The following is a 17,124-nucleotide window of genomic DNA, read 5'->3' on the forward strand; positions in this document are numbered from 1 at the left end:
TTTACAAAATGAAGTGATTTATAAATTTGAGAGCTTCGGTGAGGCTCGAGGTGGAGCGCTCTGGTGAGTTGTGGTCCAACCACTTGCTCCCTCTCGCTACACTATTATTATTATTCATATAACTGGAGATAAAATAAAAAGTTTATTTGTTTAAAAAATAAATTTAAAAAAATGAAAAAATCTGCTTCACATGAAAATCAATAAATTTAAAACTTACCTCTCCCAATTTATTTTCATAATAGAATTCAAACTCCTCAGGGCCAATGTTATCAATATTTCTTGTTACATCCACTTCCTGTTCCTGTTATTAAAAAAAAAAAAAAAAAAATCATTTAATTAATTATAAATTTAAATTATCTAGTAATAATTTATAAATTCACTGATGGTATATTTACATTTTTTTATACTTCAGTATAAATGTGAACGGTTATATATTTTTTCAAAATAATACATCAAAATTAAATATTCAGATAATTAAATAATTGTAATAATTTTACTTAAAACAAACAAATAATAAAGTAGCTTCCAAGGTAAAACTTTTTTTTTAGTTGGTTGAATGGCCACTTGGAGCGATATCTCAAAGTTTAAAAATAAAGTTTTGAGCAGTATATTTCTATAATAAACCACGATTGAATGATATGATACCAAAATGGCAAAAATGCCTCCTTTGACGGAGGAAAAAAAAAACAATTAAATGATATGGGAGGACAGAAAGGTTTTTTACATAGATTTAATTTTTAAGGATTTTTTTTTAAATTTTCCAATTCTGACTCAATTTTAGAAAGATCTTGATGAATACAAATACTTTAGATGGCAATTATGAGAGCATTACTGTGGACAGCCCTATCTATCAAATATCAGGAGAACTCCCAAGGCTTTCAGCAATCCCTACCAGAGAGAGATCCTTATGATCTTCAGAATATTGTTGCAGCTTAGTACTGCTACAAAGCAGCCAACATCGAAACCATGATCAATGAAGGGCAGATCCGGACCCTTACCCACCCTCAGACTCTTCCCCACCATCTTAGCTGCACTAAAGAAGGATGGCATTAGGATAAACCTGGCAAATACCAACGCTACAGTATCATTCCATAAAGGCAAGAAGTGCAAACTCCCCCAGCGGTTCGTCATGGATGGTGAAGGCCAAAGAATCTCGAACTCCATCCTCTACCTAGACATGACACTGGATAGACATCTGACCTAAAATTACATCAGGGAGAGGCTCAACCTGGCATGGCAAAAGTCCTTTAGACTCTAGCACTTTTTTACATCGCAGCATCCCTCCCTGTGCCTGAAGTTGAAAAAATGTTAGGCCATCATTTGCCTTACTCTTCTCTATGGTGCACCACTGATGTGACATCTCTACAAGACAACACTGAACAAGCTGCAGATTTTCCACAATTCTGTCCTTCGGCAAATAGTCAGAGGAACCACAATCCTAAATCCTGTACTCTTTTGAGCTAGAGTTCATATGCCGTAGACATATCAAGTTATTTGATTGGCTGAAAGGCTGTGGCAACCTGCTTTTCAGAAATATCACCCCTCCACCTAGAACTGGGATGTGGCAAAGCACTGTCCCCTTGGTTGACATACTCGGCGAAGGAAGGGCTTCGGGCTCTGCTGCCTGAAGTCATCTAAACCACTAGCCAAATTGGTCCATCCCCATTTTATTCACCATTTGTAAACCAGCCTTCAAGGGAACCTCTAAAGCTCTTCTTATAATGCCATGTGGCAAAACAGGAATAATTGTTACATATAGTGAATTACTCATATTTTATTAAAAATATGTTCATGATACATTCTGATTGCAAATTTAAATTTAATTACCAAAACAAAAGTTGTTTGATTCGACCCATATCACACACATGAGTCCATATCATTGGTTAAGTAGAATATGATTTAATATTGATAAAAAAAATCAGTTGGTTCATAAAAATAATCTTCTGTAACCTTCTTACCTCTGCAATTAATGGCTCAAAGTCACTCATAACATCTTCCTGTTCTTCACTGTGAATAGGAGCATTTTCTTCACTATGCTCTGTTTCACTAAGTGATGCCTATAAAATATTTTTTTTAAGGACTCTCATATGTGATTGATTCTTTGGACCTCAAATTTAAAAAAAAAAAAAATTTCTATTGTACAAGCATTTTCTTTTACAATGTACTTTCTATTTTTTAAATATATTATTTACCTACTATAGATATTAAATACTTAAGTTTTCTAACAAATACTTTAATGACTCAAAAGCAGTCCGATTTTATGGGCTACAGACATGAGGCGATTTTGAGTTTATAAAGATTTTTGAGGCTAGGAAAAACATAATAAAATATTTTTGAAAAGTAGAATTGATCAAAGTCAAATTCACTACAAAAATTGATTTTAAATTTTCAGTTCCAACTGTTTAAAGTTTCCAGCAGGACAGTGAAAAATTATGGCCATAAAAACAAAAATTCTAAACTTACCCTCCCCTTAATTTCCACTTCATCTGATATTAGTGATTTTTCTTCCTCTAGTTTTTTAATTACTTCAGTATTACTATGTGATTCATTACTAAGTTCTGATGGGGACTTTGTTAATATCTGAAATAAAAACAAAAAATAAAAAATTATGCTACACCTGCCTGTACCACTTTCAATAATATCGGTCATGTAAGGTGATCTTTATGTTGATAGAATATAATCAGCGATAATTGGTCTTATTAACTAATGATGATTCCTAATAATCTTAAGGTTTTATAGCCAATTTTAGGCATCCCTTTGGTACAAATTGGACATTAAATGTTTAAATCATAAAATGAATATATTAACCATTACAAAGTGTATTTTAATGGCTAAGATATTAAATGTATTTTAAATATCTAACATTAGGATGTTAAATATTAAGGTAAATAACATTTAATTTACTATTACAATAAATAAACACCACAAGTATGTTACTCCATAGTAATACTGGTGGAAAGGATGGAAAAGGAGCTTGTACTAAAAGTAAGGTAAGTATAGTTATATCTTAAACTAACACTTCAGAAGACTATGTAGACATTTTTTTCCCTTTAACACACATAATTGACAGTTGTTTTATAATTAAAGTCATCAGGAAGTTCTAAAAATGCTTTTGACATTATATATGGTTTAATCATATTATTTTTTTATCATATTATAGCTTCAAGTAGATTACTGTCATCAAGTTATACATGCTCAAAAAATACAATAAACTTAAGATATCTTAATCGATCTTTGCCACAGGGGATAAGAGATTATGGAGCAGAACATTATTTAGACATAGTACAAATAAATTAAGTGAAAAGAAAAACAACTTTACTCTATTATATCAATATGAACATGACAAAGGAGATTACAAATGTACAATTGGTAGAATGAACATTAAAATGGCAACATATGTTTCAATTAGTTGTTCCAACATTATATCAATTCGTAAAGTGAATGAGGATGCACATCTTTCATAATCTATGTTATTAAACTTCGAACCAAACTATAAATAAATAGATGAGTAAGATTTTCAAACCTAACCTAACTACTCATTTGTAGGGACTTCAGGTATCGATTATTGCTGATTCAAGTCAGCACTGACAATCAAGTCAGCTCTTATGAGAGCTCTTTGTAACAGTTTAGTAGGTTAATAGGACCATGTGCACATTTTATGTATGTGAGTGAAATAAACCAGTAATTATTAGAGTCTTCTCATCCCTTTACCTACACATTGTTTACACTTCTGAATTGATTAGTATTCTCGGAGACGTGGAACCACCAAAGTGTGAATACTCATTAAGATATTGTTGCATGATATCTGGGCCAAGAGGAAAAAATACAATGAACCAAAAACAATTTTATTTACAAAAGTAACCAGCAATATTCCCACCAAGTCCACAATAATCACATATGTTCTTTCTACCGTTTGCACTCTTCTCCAGAAAAACATCGTTACACTGCCCCCTTCTTATAACTGTTCGTCCTGAACAGTGCTTTCCTCGTAACACTGCATAGGGCAGAAGTCGATCAAGGTGAACAATCTTCATCTTTGACCTTAGTGTACGTTGTATGCAATAGACACGGTCATTGATCTTGGTCAGTGTGGAGTAAGGACCTTCCCAATTTTTCTAGAGCTTTGGAGATATTCCTTTCTTTCGGGTAGGATTGTAGAACCAGAACTTTTTTCCCTCTTTGAATGTCCTTCCTGCCAAATACATATTATAGCATGTCTTCATTCGGTCGCTTTCCACGTGGATCTTATCTCGCACCTGAGAAAAAATGGTTTTAAGCCTGTTTCATAGCTCATCAGTGTAGTCATTGATATCTGACTGTTCCTCTGGGTTTCCAAAGAGTAGATCGCTAGGTAGACGAACCTCTCTTCCGAATAAAACACTAGCAGGAATCCAGCCAGTCGTTTCATGGATGGCAGATCGGTACACCATCAGAATCAACAGTAACTGTTCATCCCAGTCATTTTGTTGTTCATTGGCAAGTATCCTTAGATGACTCATCAATGTTCTATTAAATCTCTCGACCATACCATCCGACTGGGAGTGTAGTGGTGTCGTCCACATCTTTTTAATCCCAGTAAGTCACAGACCTTCTTGAAGACTTGTGATACAAAATTGCGTCCCTGGTCTGAATGTAATTTGAAAGGAATTCCAAACTGACTGAACATGCTCTCCATGAGGGCTTTGACAACCGTTAATGCTTCATGATTTGGTAGAGCATAGGCTTCTGTCCACTTGCCAAAGTAGTCTCCAGCAACCAGTATATACCGGTTTGCCCTCTTAGACTGTGGGAAGGGTCCTGTTATGTTGATCGAAATCCTCTTGAAAGGAGCACCTACGTTATACTGCTTCATGGATCTCCGAGCCCTAGTCTCAGGTCCTTTAAGACTTTAAAGCTTGGCTTTTCTCCGAAATATCTTTCCACTCTGGGCGGCATCCTCCTTCCTTGAACCTCAAAACCGGTCCAATATCTTCGTCCTTGAGCTGGTCTTCCCTAATTTCAGAAGATGTCCATTTGTCCGCAGGCTTGTTCAAATAGCATGACGTTGAATTGCCACAAACCCGTTCCTACCAAAAAAGCTGTCTTCTCAGTGTATACCCACTTGCCAATACCTACTTTTCAAATCCAATGTGGAAAACCATTTTGATCCGACAAAAGAGACCAGAGTGTCGTCAATGCGGGGCAAGGGATAGCTGTCCTTCTTCGTGGACTCATTGAGCTTCCTGTAGTCGATGCAGAATCAGGTGGATCCATCCTTTTTCGCTACCAAAACAACTGGAGATGCCCAGGGGCAACTGGAAGCTTCCCTGAGTTTCCATTTCTTTCAGCATCCTGTCGACCTTCTGTTGTTTTGCAAGAGGAACCCTCCTAGATGGCTGCTTGCAGTATTAATTTTATTAATTTTTTTTATACACATTTATCCACCCCACATAATTGCCTGAGCACAAAAAGGCCATTTGGAATTTATTTAGCAGTACCTTTGTTTCTTTTATCTGTTCCTTTGATAATGGTTCCACAGTTTTATCAATGAATTTTTCCCAGCCCTGCGGCTGTTGAGCATTTAGTTGATCATGGTTGTTGTCCAGCCTTGTTACCATCTTAACTTCTTCACAAAGAAGTCTTACCACAGTCCCCTTCTTTAATTTCCGGTCAAACCCTAACGTGTTCAACAGTCTAGCCGGTATTTTCTTTGTCGTAGTCAAAAAAAGTGTCCACCCTATCTGCCACAAATGTTTTCTAAACGAATTTGGAGTTTCTGACTTCAATATCTACTACTACTGCTCCAGAAACGTTCATAACCTCGCCATTAGCTGTGGAGAGTAAGTACTCTTTATTCGGCGTTTCTACTCTAAAATTCAGTGCAAGGTCAGCTCTAATAATTGTATGGCTGGCACTGGTATCAATAACCATTCGGCAGGATATTCCTAAAACTTTACCTTCAATAATCAGGCTGTTTTCTCCACATTGAAGTTATGAAGTATTCAACTTGATCTTTGGGGCAAAAGATGATGGAGTCAGATTCTGCCCCTGAAAACTGGCTTCTGTATGTTCCCCTAGTTCTTTGGTATCGGATCGCCCCACCATGGGGTAACCTTACAATCCTTCTTGAAATGGCCAGGTTTGTCACAATTGTAGCACCTTCGTGGCCTCCTGAGTGGTGGGACATTTTGCTGGCTCTTCATGGCCTCCAGCTTCTTTATTAATCTATCAAGCTTATCTTCTAAGCTATTGGTGTTGTTTTCTACCTGATGTTCCTGCTCCTGCCAAAATTGAGTCTGCCACAGTTGTGGTCGACCCTTTTGCAAGCTTTTCTTGACCGCTTCAGAATCAAGAGGTTTCGCTAAAGTTTCACCCATGGTTTTCGGTTTCAATATATTCAGGCTTTGATAAAGATCAAGATCACGGACTCCATCAGTAAAAACATTAACAACTATGTCTTTCTGGACATCCTCTGGAACCGTAGTATACGCCAGCCTAACCAGTCGAGAAATCTAGGCACTAAACTGTTGCAGCGATTTCCCGGGATCTTCTTTCCTTGTCCTGAACTGCGTTCTGTACAGTTGCTCCAGGTGATGGTCACCAAATCTTCTCTCGAGTTGGTGGCACAAGTTGAAGTCGTTCTGCTGTTCCTCAGGTAGGCCCTGCAAAACATCTAGAGCTTCTCACAATGAAACGATCAGGAAATTCAATTTTTCCTAGTCACTCCAAACATTTGTTGAGGAAGCTACTTTAAACTGCCGCAAATATGTTACCCAGGATGACTTCCCATCGAATGTTTGAGGCTTGATCCTAGTTAGGGTTCTTGAGGAGTCTGCGATTTTAAGAACCTTGATTTCTTGTCTCAAGGCATCCACTTCACCTTCAAGCATTTTGATATAACATTCTACTTCATCCCTATTTTCTTCAAGGCGGCCGTCTATAGTTTTTGTCTGATTTATTAATTTTGAGTCCAGATTATCAAGATATTTTACCAGATTACCTACCTGTATTTTTGTATTTTCCAAATATCTTCCCAGATTTTGAAACTTGGTTGTGAGTTTCCTTAACTTCATCCTTGCCAGCCTTCATTTCGTCCATTGAGGATTTTATTTCTTTAATTAATGTCACAATCTCACAAGAGGAGATCACAACACTAAAAAAGACAATCCTTCCCCGCCGGACCCGCACCGCTAAACCCCCAGAGAGCAATGGCCCTATATCACTTTTATAAGACAGAACAGGTCTTCCATTTTTGCTCTCTTCGTAATAAAATTGGTATAAATCTCCTGTTTCTAATAACTAACACACATATTTTCTTTTTTTTTCTAATCACTAACACTTCACTTAATATCTCCTATAAATTACAAAAAAAAAACCTTTTATTGTTTTGGTTTTGTTTTTCTGTTACCCGTTTCAAATCCCACTTCTGACACTAATTGTTGCGTAATACCTGGGCCAAGAAGAAAAAATGCAATGAACTAAAAACAAAGAAAAACAATTTTATTTTAGTACAAAAGTAACCAACAATATACACACCAAGTCAACAATATGCACACCAAATCCACAATAACCACACCTGTTCTTTTTTTGTTTTACACTCATATCCAGAGAACAGACCGATCAAATCGATCAGTTATCTATCTTTTCTCTCCCCAAGGATATAATCTCGTTACAATATGAAAAAAGTTGAATTCCAGGATGAGGAGAAAAATAAAAAATAAAGCTATGAAGCATCCCTCAGTAAGTTCTCAAGACCTCGCTAATATGGTCCATATAAGTACTAGTGTTCAGATTAGTGACAGGACTATCACATACAGCCGGAATTCTGAAGACCTGCTTGGTAGAATACCTTAAAAGAAACCTTATATAAATGAAATCAACCATAAAGAGGGTATTGTTTTTGCCAGAGAATATTTATATAAACCGCTTAGCTTTTGGGAGGATTTCATATTCTCTGATGAAAGCAAGTTCAATTTGTTAGGGTCTGATGGGTGGAAGAGTATCTGGAGGCGGCATTAGGTTGAATTGAAAAAGCAAAATGTTTCTGTTACAGTAAAATATGGTGGTAAACATGTTATGGTATGGGGGTGTGTCTCATACCACGGTGTGGGAAATCTTGTTTCCACTGGCAGAATTTTAAATACTGAGGGTTATCTGAACATTTTGTGCCATAACCTGCATGCAAGTGCCAAAAAAATGAATATCCAGGATCGATATGTGTTCCAGCAGGACAACGATCCAAAACACAATGCCACCAAAACCAAGGAATGGTTGATGTTTAATGTGTGAAGACAGCTGTACACCCCTCCTCAATCACCTGGCATAAATATTATAGAAAATTTATGGTACATCTTGCATCACAATGTGAGAAAGCATCACATTACTGGAAGACACCATTTGAAACTGTACTGGTCCAAGAATGGGAAATAATCAGTCTTGATTTGTTTAAAAACTTGATCCACTCCATGCCCAGATGTCTACTGGCAATTATTGATGCCAATGGACTTTTTATGAAATATTAAATTTGAATTTATCTTAAAATAATCGGAAGTGTGCAAATACTTTTTGCCTGAGGATTTCGTTATTTTTTTTAATTTTTCTCCATTAATTTAAAAGTTAATTATTGTGCACATATAGAATTGTTTTAGTTTTAAATATACTTTTTACTAACGTGAAGTTCAGTGGATTATTATTTCTCTTATGATCAATAGTTTTATAAAAACTGGGTGTGCAAATACTTTTTGCCACCACTGTATATCCTTAAAACATATAAGAGAATTGTTAGGGATGTCTATATAAAATATTTAAACTTGGTATATAAGTTGGTTACCTTCCACTAAACATTACGGCTCTTGGCAAATATATTCAACCCTATTTAATTGAGAATGTCACCATACAGAAAGCTCTTGCATCTGTAAGTGTAAATATAAAGAAATTATATTAATGTATTTTCAGAAGAGTTTCACGTTTCGTTCAGGTGCGGAAGGCACCTAACTTCTATACCAAATTTCGGTATTTTTTATAAACATCACTAACACTCCACTAATACGTTTATGAAGATATGCAATAACATCCCATTTCTTAGAAGAAACAGTATGAGATAGGGTTATAACTGTAGTGTTTTTTTATTCAGTTATTTTTTTTTAAATAAATTTATTATCAAGAAAATCTTTGTTTTAATTATTCTTATAAGAGATAAATCTGCCCTGAATACATCAATTAAGAGGTGAAACAGAGCATCAGTAGTTGTGAACTAATTTTTGAAATTGATTACTTAATTTGTATTTCGAGTGATCATGTTTCTCAGTTCATTTGGAAAACAAAATTCTTTAAAAGTAACTATAACTGGAACAGCACCAAAATTTGAGAATGACCCATCTACTTATGTGGCAAGGAGTTAAATTTTAATCTCTATCTTATCTTATTTATTTATCAATTGTCAAAAGCCCATTTGTCCAACAAAAAAAAAAAAAAATACAACCTTTTGAGATTCTTCCAATATTTCTTCTTCCACTTCCTCCTCTACTTCTACCCTTCTAGGACAGCATGGGAGAAAATCCTGTTAAATTGATTAAAATGAATAATAAAAGTTTATATAGTTATACAACCACTGAAAACAAAATAATAATAGTACAAACAAATAAAAATTAAATATCCAAGAAGCATATAATATATTTCAAATTTTCTAATTAGTATAAAATTATGAACATCTAGATTAATTTTATTTTATAGATTTAATTCACAGACTCATAAAGTATTTTTAGAACTGAGGGACCAAAAACCTGTTATACTACAGGATTATATTAAGCATTGCTGTTGTTGAAATTTTATCAGCTTAAGTTAGTCAGCAACAGTTAACTTTGAATCTTCCAATAGGTATCTAGGAGTCAAACTCTTTAAGGTTTTGCTTTTTAATTTAATTTTTTTTTGGTATAAATACATTTATTTTTTCATAAGAGAAATATGCCATTTAATTTTTTATTATTTCAAAAACTTTTTTCTTTTTATTTAATAGCAATTTTTATTTTGTTATTTCTTTACAATCCATAATTATTGCAAACTTTTGTTCAATGTGTCATGTTTTATTCATTCCCCTATGGGTCATTAACTGAAGATGCACAAATTTCACCTCCTAAAATCTGAATAATAAAGTGATAATTTCAAGCTGCAAGAATTCATACCAGATTAGGGGTATAGTACCTTCACTAGTGTAACATGAAGGACAACCTTTAATTATGGTTTTAAAAAATGATGAAAAAAGCAGTAAAAATGAGAGAGTGAAGGAAAAACATCTGGATGTAAAGTTTTTATCTTATTTCTTTTTATTGACTAAAATAACTAAAGAGGCGTATTGTTGTAATGGAATCCTTATCAAATAACTGACTAAATCAGTTAGTAAATTAAAACAAAATATCAATTGTAGATCGAAAACAACTTTTTAAACTTCCTAACCTAGACAGTTGGACACAGTGAAGAACTGAAAAAAACGATATTTTTTAATTTTTTTCATTTACTACTTATAAATCTATTTTATAGGTAAAATATAGCCTCCACACTAGAATAAAAGGAGAGGAGTTGTTCTTTCTTTTTTTTACTGACTAATGCTCATGTTGCAGGTTGAAAATGGACCAGATGTATGATTTACACATTTTCAGATAGTGAATCATGTATTTTTGTTTTGTTTTTTTCTATTTCAGGTATAACTGAACTTGTCTATATAGGTTCACACTCTTTATTTTGTACCTTCACCTTTTTCATTCTCTTTGCTTTAAGTTGCATCATGAATAAAGAATTCTCAAAATAGTGTTCCTGGAGAAACTTAGTTAGTAAAGTTATATTTTTTATGTTATTCTGTTGTTTATTTTTTCAGTATTCAGCAGACTAAACTCTTTTCAGTATGGCTCATTTTGTAGATAATTATTGTTTCCTAGCCATTTTAGGGGTATTGTGATTTTATCCCCACGCAATTACAATAATATTTTAGGATAATATTATTTTTGTGGTCATAATCATTGTTTGTATTCAAATGAATTTAAATAACATTCATTAAAAAATAATTTTTTGATTAAATTTGACATTAATTAATCATTAAGGTGATTTGTGTTGTTGATCATTATTTGTAGTAATTTCTTACAAAAATAAATTAATCAAATGCATTTTTACAATTAATTGACTGCACAAATTAATTAATAGTAAAAGTACACCTTTGGTTCTTCAACAGCTTTTTCTTCTTCTAGCTCTGACTGTTTTCCTTCCGTTTCTTCTGAAATTTTATGTTTAATAATATTACATTAGACATATTTCAATATTAGCTGGTAATGTCTAATGATTAAATTATATTTAGGCTTAAATTATGGCTCCTAAAGTGCAATGGGTCAGGCAGTGAGCTCCTGAATGTGTTATTGTGGTATATTGGATATCAATTTGAATGTATCAGATCAGAGTGTAAGGATTATCTACTTATAGCGACAGATACACACATGTGAAAAGATCTCTCTTTTGTTATATATATTTGGTGTAAACACTTTTTGTGATTAAATAAACATTTGAGTCAAACATAGTGTTTTTGTTTGATTTTATGTTTTAAAGATGTTACAGATATAATAATATTATAATAATATATTTAATAATGTTAAAGATAGACAATAAGAATGAAGCTTAGGCAGGGTGAAGTACTTCTCCTACCTGAGTTATATCATGCAGTGAAAATAATAAAATGTCCATGTCTAAAATTCACATTCAAAAGTTTGCTTATGGCACAGCACATCCATTTAGTCAACTACTGCTGGATGAAATATATTTACTAACAACCAATTTCCCATCATTAACAAACAAGTTTATTTTCTTATACCTCTCTCCTCAAGAAATTTCTGGCTAAACTCATTGACTTTTGTATGAGCAGTGCTTCATTGGCCTGTTGACTACTTCACAGAAGGCTCTTTTAAATCATGTTCATAAATTTGTGAGATCTTAGGAAATGAGTAAGGAACTACCATGCCAGGGGATCAGTCCTGATCACTGACAAAAATAAGTATAGTAGAAAGGAGAGTGAGAAACAGTTCTAGTTCCAGGGATGAGTCTGGCAGACTAGAACTTTATGAAGGATACTCATGCCACCTCTTTCCTTGTCAAATAGTAGGTCTCCCTTCTCTTAGGATCACATAGTACTTCTTTACGATGAGTTTATCACATCGGGCCTGTTTGCAAGCGAATCAATTTTAGTTGCAGGAGTGAGCCAGCAGATTAAGATTGTCGGAAAGAGGGTCTATGAAGCGAGGGGTGAGCAGGAAGTGAAGATCTAGACTAAGATATGAAAAGAAAAATCTCATAAATAAAATAGAAACGGTTATCGTGCTGAACTACCATGAGAGGTTTACCACTACCAGTGCAAGACCTTGATCTCTTCCAGGGAAAAGGTTGGGTCGAATGCAACCCTGCCTTTTTTTTTTCTCTCTAACCCCAAAACAAAATAGCTACAAAATGATAAATACTTTATTTTCTGTTTTTTATCATTTAAAAAATATCTCAACACTAAAGAAAAACTAAACACCTAATTTCATATGCTTTTTCACTTGCTTTACTGATTACTGATCCCTCTCCACTACCTTCTGCTATCACATTGTAGGTGGTGCTGGTGTCAGTTTTTGGAAGAAGAGATTGGTCAAGAATTGTAGTGAATCAAAAAAATTTATATTGCTGTGGACTACTGGGAAATCCAGTAATGTGTGGAGATCTGGTGGCTACTTCTTCTTACAAGCCATTGTTGGAAAATTTGAAAATTAAATTACTGTGTCAGCCACTTGGAGAGTCCACGGAAGTTTTGATTGATATTCAAAACTATCTTACACTTTAATCTGCTTCTGAAAATCCATATAGTTGTTTTTACTAAACCAAAATAATTATAGAATTGAATTTTGCTGAAATATGTTCAGTATAAAACACTCTAAATAATAAATACCTTCTGATGGAGTTGTGTCCCCAATACTAGATGTATCTGATCTATCATCATAATCTGCCAGTTCTCCTTTAAATGCTTTCATGAATTTGATGTGATCAATTTCAATTGACCTATTTAAATTTAAAAAAAAATCATTCTGGGCTCATCATACATAAAATCATACTTTTTATTTTTATATACAATATTGTCATTGAAAGTCCAAAAGGTTGAATATCTAGAAATTGTAACATTCAGAGAACCCCAAGAAAAGAAAATGATAAGATTTCATAATTATATTTCTGGTTTATTCTTAATTTAGTTTGTTTATGTGACCAGCCCTTCAGTGACGACATATGAATCCTTTGAGAATAACATAATTAATAAACATCATTAAAGCAACTATATCTAATTTTTCTCAAGCAACATAAACCATCTCACCTCCTAGGCTGAAACAATAACTCTTCTCCCTTGACATAAGATTTCTTCTCAGTACGTGTAACTGCTTTTACTTCAGATGGTGACATTTGGAATTCCTTCCAAAGCCAATCATGTCTCCAAGATTCATGGGAAGGAACATTACCTAAAAAGTTGAGCTATTACACTTACAAACATTTTAGATGTTAAAGTTTAATTACAATATTTGACTGTCTGCAGTATTGACAGGCTGCAGAATTTAAACTAAATTTGTCTATAAGGAATTTAAGCTCATGATAGCACAAAAAAAAGAAGATGCATTCTAATTTCGCAAAGATTTGCTATAAATTTATTTGTCAAACACTGATTAAAATTGATAAGGGTTGTGATTTTGAAATGAGAAAATTGGTCTTCACTAAATGAAAGGTACAATTAAAGAAATAACAGGTCCATTAAATTTACAAAAATTGACACTTTGATGAAATGAAAGGTAATCAAATAAATATAACAGTACTTCATGAATAGGAGAAAAGCCATAGAGGTAAATAATTTTCTGACTGTCTACTAAAGTCCCAAAATAATTCATTAATATATGAGCATTTCAGTTATTCTTTCAGATGAAATAACTACATAAAATCAGTCTTTGTATTTTCAATATTTATTTTATAATAACTTAGGATTGAATACAAGGTGAAGAGTAAGCAGGATGTTAATTTTAATGAATTGTTATTAATACTTCAGGTTGACCACTGAACAAGACTATCTACAGCTCCACCTGAAGAGGATAGGAGTTTTTTGAGTTTTCCGACTGCATCCTGTGTGGAGATGGTGAGATAAGCGCTGATCATATATTTACATGTATGGCAACAGCGGACTTAATTTCAATAAATTTAATAAATTGTTGTATTTTAATATTTCTTTCACACTTTTGCAAGAGACAAAGTTAAGAAGTTTGCAACAAAAAATATTATTTACCCTCTACCTCTAATAGTAAGTTCAAATCTTACTAAGGTTTGATCTGATCTGATGAGATATTATCTGATTATTTAGAGAGCTAAACACTCTAACATGTTAAGATATTGTTTTAGGATCACACCCTTAATCATAATTAAAATGACTTCAAAATAAATATTCACCATATAAACCAATTATACTGTCACCACATCAAATAAATGAAGATTTAGGTTGTCCTGCTTGACTGCAGTTAGAGATATAAGGGCACTCTAAGTATAAAGAAACTATCTAATCTCATTAATTTGCACTCGTGAGTAGAATTAGTGAGTAATATCAGACTCTACCTGAGCCAAGCAGGAAGGAGGGGAAGAAATGAGGAATATATGTCAATTAATCAAGAAAGAAAACTGAAGCAATAAGCAACCATAAAACAATTAAGTCTGCAATGCGAAACAGAGACAATTACTTAACATTATTTATCCCAACAGAAAAATGCATTAAATTTCAAAAGAGAAACAAAAATGTTTAGTTTTGTTGAATTAATTTTTTTTTATATTCAGTTTAATTTCTATTTTTTGCATTTAGTTTGATTGTTTTATTAAATCTTTATTAAAAATTAAATGTCAAGTTAATACTGTGCCTTTTTTAATTATATAAATTCATACAGTTCACTAATTCATAATTCAAATTCCATTACAGTCCACTTGTTCTCATTCATCCCATAACCAGCACTAAATCACTTTTTTATCCATAAGTGTTACAGCGGGTAGGGGTTCGAAAGGAACCTTTACTAGCCCAATCGTGAAAAGAAAAGAATAGTCGAATTTTGTTATTTTTGTATTTTTAAATAAGTGAACATAATAAAAGGAACAAAAAATATACAAACTAGAAAAAAAAGAAAGCTTAACACTATTTCAAAATAAAATTAATTGAACAAAAGAAAAAAAAGTCTTATATCACCGGTGATTGATGGGGCCCCGGCTGTGGTTGCTATTCTGAGTGGATGTTCTCGTGGAAGTAGATCAACGTATGTCTGGCCTTGTCGAGTCGAAGAAGTCCGCCCACCATGGCTAAAATGACGAAGCAGGCGAAGATGGCCAGAATGCTGGCAACTATGTGTGTGTAGTGAGGAGACAATATGTGTGTGCACACCAAGAGAGTCACAAAGTGTATATTTTATTTTTTTACAGTATAAAAACAAAAGAAAAACATATGCCTTTTTAAACAATAAAAAAATATGTTATACAGTCGATTTTCATTTCATTAAACGATGTTTTGGCCGCAACAATAAGTAATATTTAACTCTCACTAAATTACCATAATCAATAAACAGATATAATACCAAAGTAAAATTTTAATACCATATTTATTTAAACACTTTATTTTTCAGTCTCAAATAGTTATAAGTTAATTACATTGGTTTTATTTACCCTTAAAACAATGGTTACCACAAAATTGACTAATACCAAAACTTGTACTAATATAATATTTTAAATTAAAAATAATAATACAACATATTACAATGTAACATATAAAACTAAATAATAAAATATAATATTACTAGGGAAACATGATACAAATAAGACAAACCTTTTTACTTAAACAAAAATAAGTGTAAATACGAATTTAGCAATAAAAAATTAATTATTAATATTTTCACTTTGTGAATAACATGGAGGGAAAAAAACTATTTTGTGTTTCCCACAGAAGCTATTATTACCCAACACACTTCTATTTTTGTCTATTTATTTCACAGAAAAAACTCACTTTTTTATTTATTTTTTTGTCAGGATATCTTGGTTCCCATTATGACACTTTGATGTTTTTGTTTTATCTAAAATTATATCTTGCTTGAAGTTCTTTTGGAAGATATTTGCTTTGTGCCTTTTTTCCATGAATGCTTTTGCAACAGAATTTTTTTTTTTTTTCATATAGCTCAATTAAATAAATTTTATGTTCCAGTTAGAGCACAAAGCTACTCACACATCTAACATTCTAAAATAGTTCACATTGGTCATTTACATGATACTTGTATTTTTTTGAAATCTATTTCCATTGAATTCCATCTAATTCCATTGAAAACTACTTCTATTTAGGAGTATACTGTTAGAAAAAGAAGTACAAATGGCATAAAATTCATAATATTAACAGTGTTGAAGTATTGCTGTGTATAATTAGTTCTGGCACCAATTAAAGAGGTAAAGTACTCTTCATCAGAAGGTCCCAACAATACATGTTCAATAGATAAGGTGTGCTGGATAGGAGGTGAATTGAAAGGAACATTGGTGAGTTTTATAGGTATTTACCGTAAATCCTTGCAGGATGAAAACTCCACCCTCTAAGGTGACGAAACAAAGGCACTTCAGAGTCTCTCTACTCACTCATTTTCACTAAAGATGACAACAGTGAAGAAAAAGAGTACTTCTGTTGGCAAAAACAAAAATGGCTCTCTGATGACCAGGCTGCTTCTCTTCCACAGAGTGCGCTGGAGGAGGTGCTTTTGCTATTGGCAACATGGGCACTGGTAGTGGCTACATTATGAGAGCCCCCTAATCCAATTCAGACTTTCGGTTACCTAAGGTTACACGAAACAGTATGAGTGTATTTCATTTACCTGTGTAAGCAAGTTCTAATTTGGATAAAGGAAGGATTAATACGCCCTTAACCTTACCTATGGAGGAGGAAACGAAGGAAATGATAAGTCTGTATAGGAACCGACCTTCGCCTTACCATTAGGGAATAAAAGTGCTTTTTTGGAAAATTTTGAAACTGAAGTTAGTCGTTTTGTTAACTATAATCTATAATATAGATTATAAAAGAACCTCGTACTTCATATTCTA

General features: G+C 33.1%; 1 protein-coding gene across 1 annotated transcript in view; it reads right to left on the minus strand.

The window, feature by feature from the left end:
* Positions 1–217: 217 nt before the first annotated feature.
* LOC112211750 (probable inactive protein kinase DDB_G0270444) overlaps positions 218–17,124 on the minus strand; it is a gene marked incomplete at its 3' end in the record, with an annotated part of 43,886 nt that continues 26,979 nt past the window's right edge. The window contains 7 exon segments of the mRNA XM_067051213.1: positions 218–301; positions 1,959–2,057; positions 2,464–2,580; positions 9,461–9,538; positions 11,184–11,242; positions 12,938–13,047; positions 13,355–13,496. Coding sequence (XP_066907314.1) covers positions 218–301; positions 1,959–2,057; positions 2,464–2,580; positions 9,461–9,538; positions 11,184–11,242; positions 12,938–13,047; positions 13,355–13,496 — 689 coding nt within the window.

Source organism: Halyomorpha halys, unplaced genomic scaffold (genome assembly GCF_000696795.3).
Source record: "Halyomorpha halys isolate HHAL.00 unplaced genomic scaffold, Hhal_1.1 Scaffold45.1, whole genome shotgun sequence".
NCBI classification, from domain to species: Eukaryota; Metazoa; Arthropoda; class Insecta; order Hemiptera; family Pentatomidae; genus Halyomorpha; species Halyomorpha halys.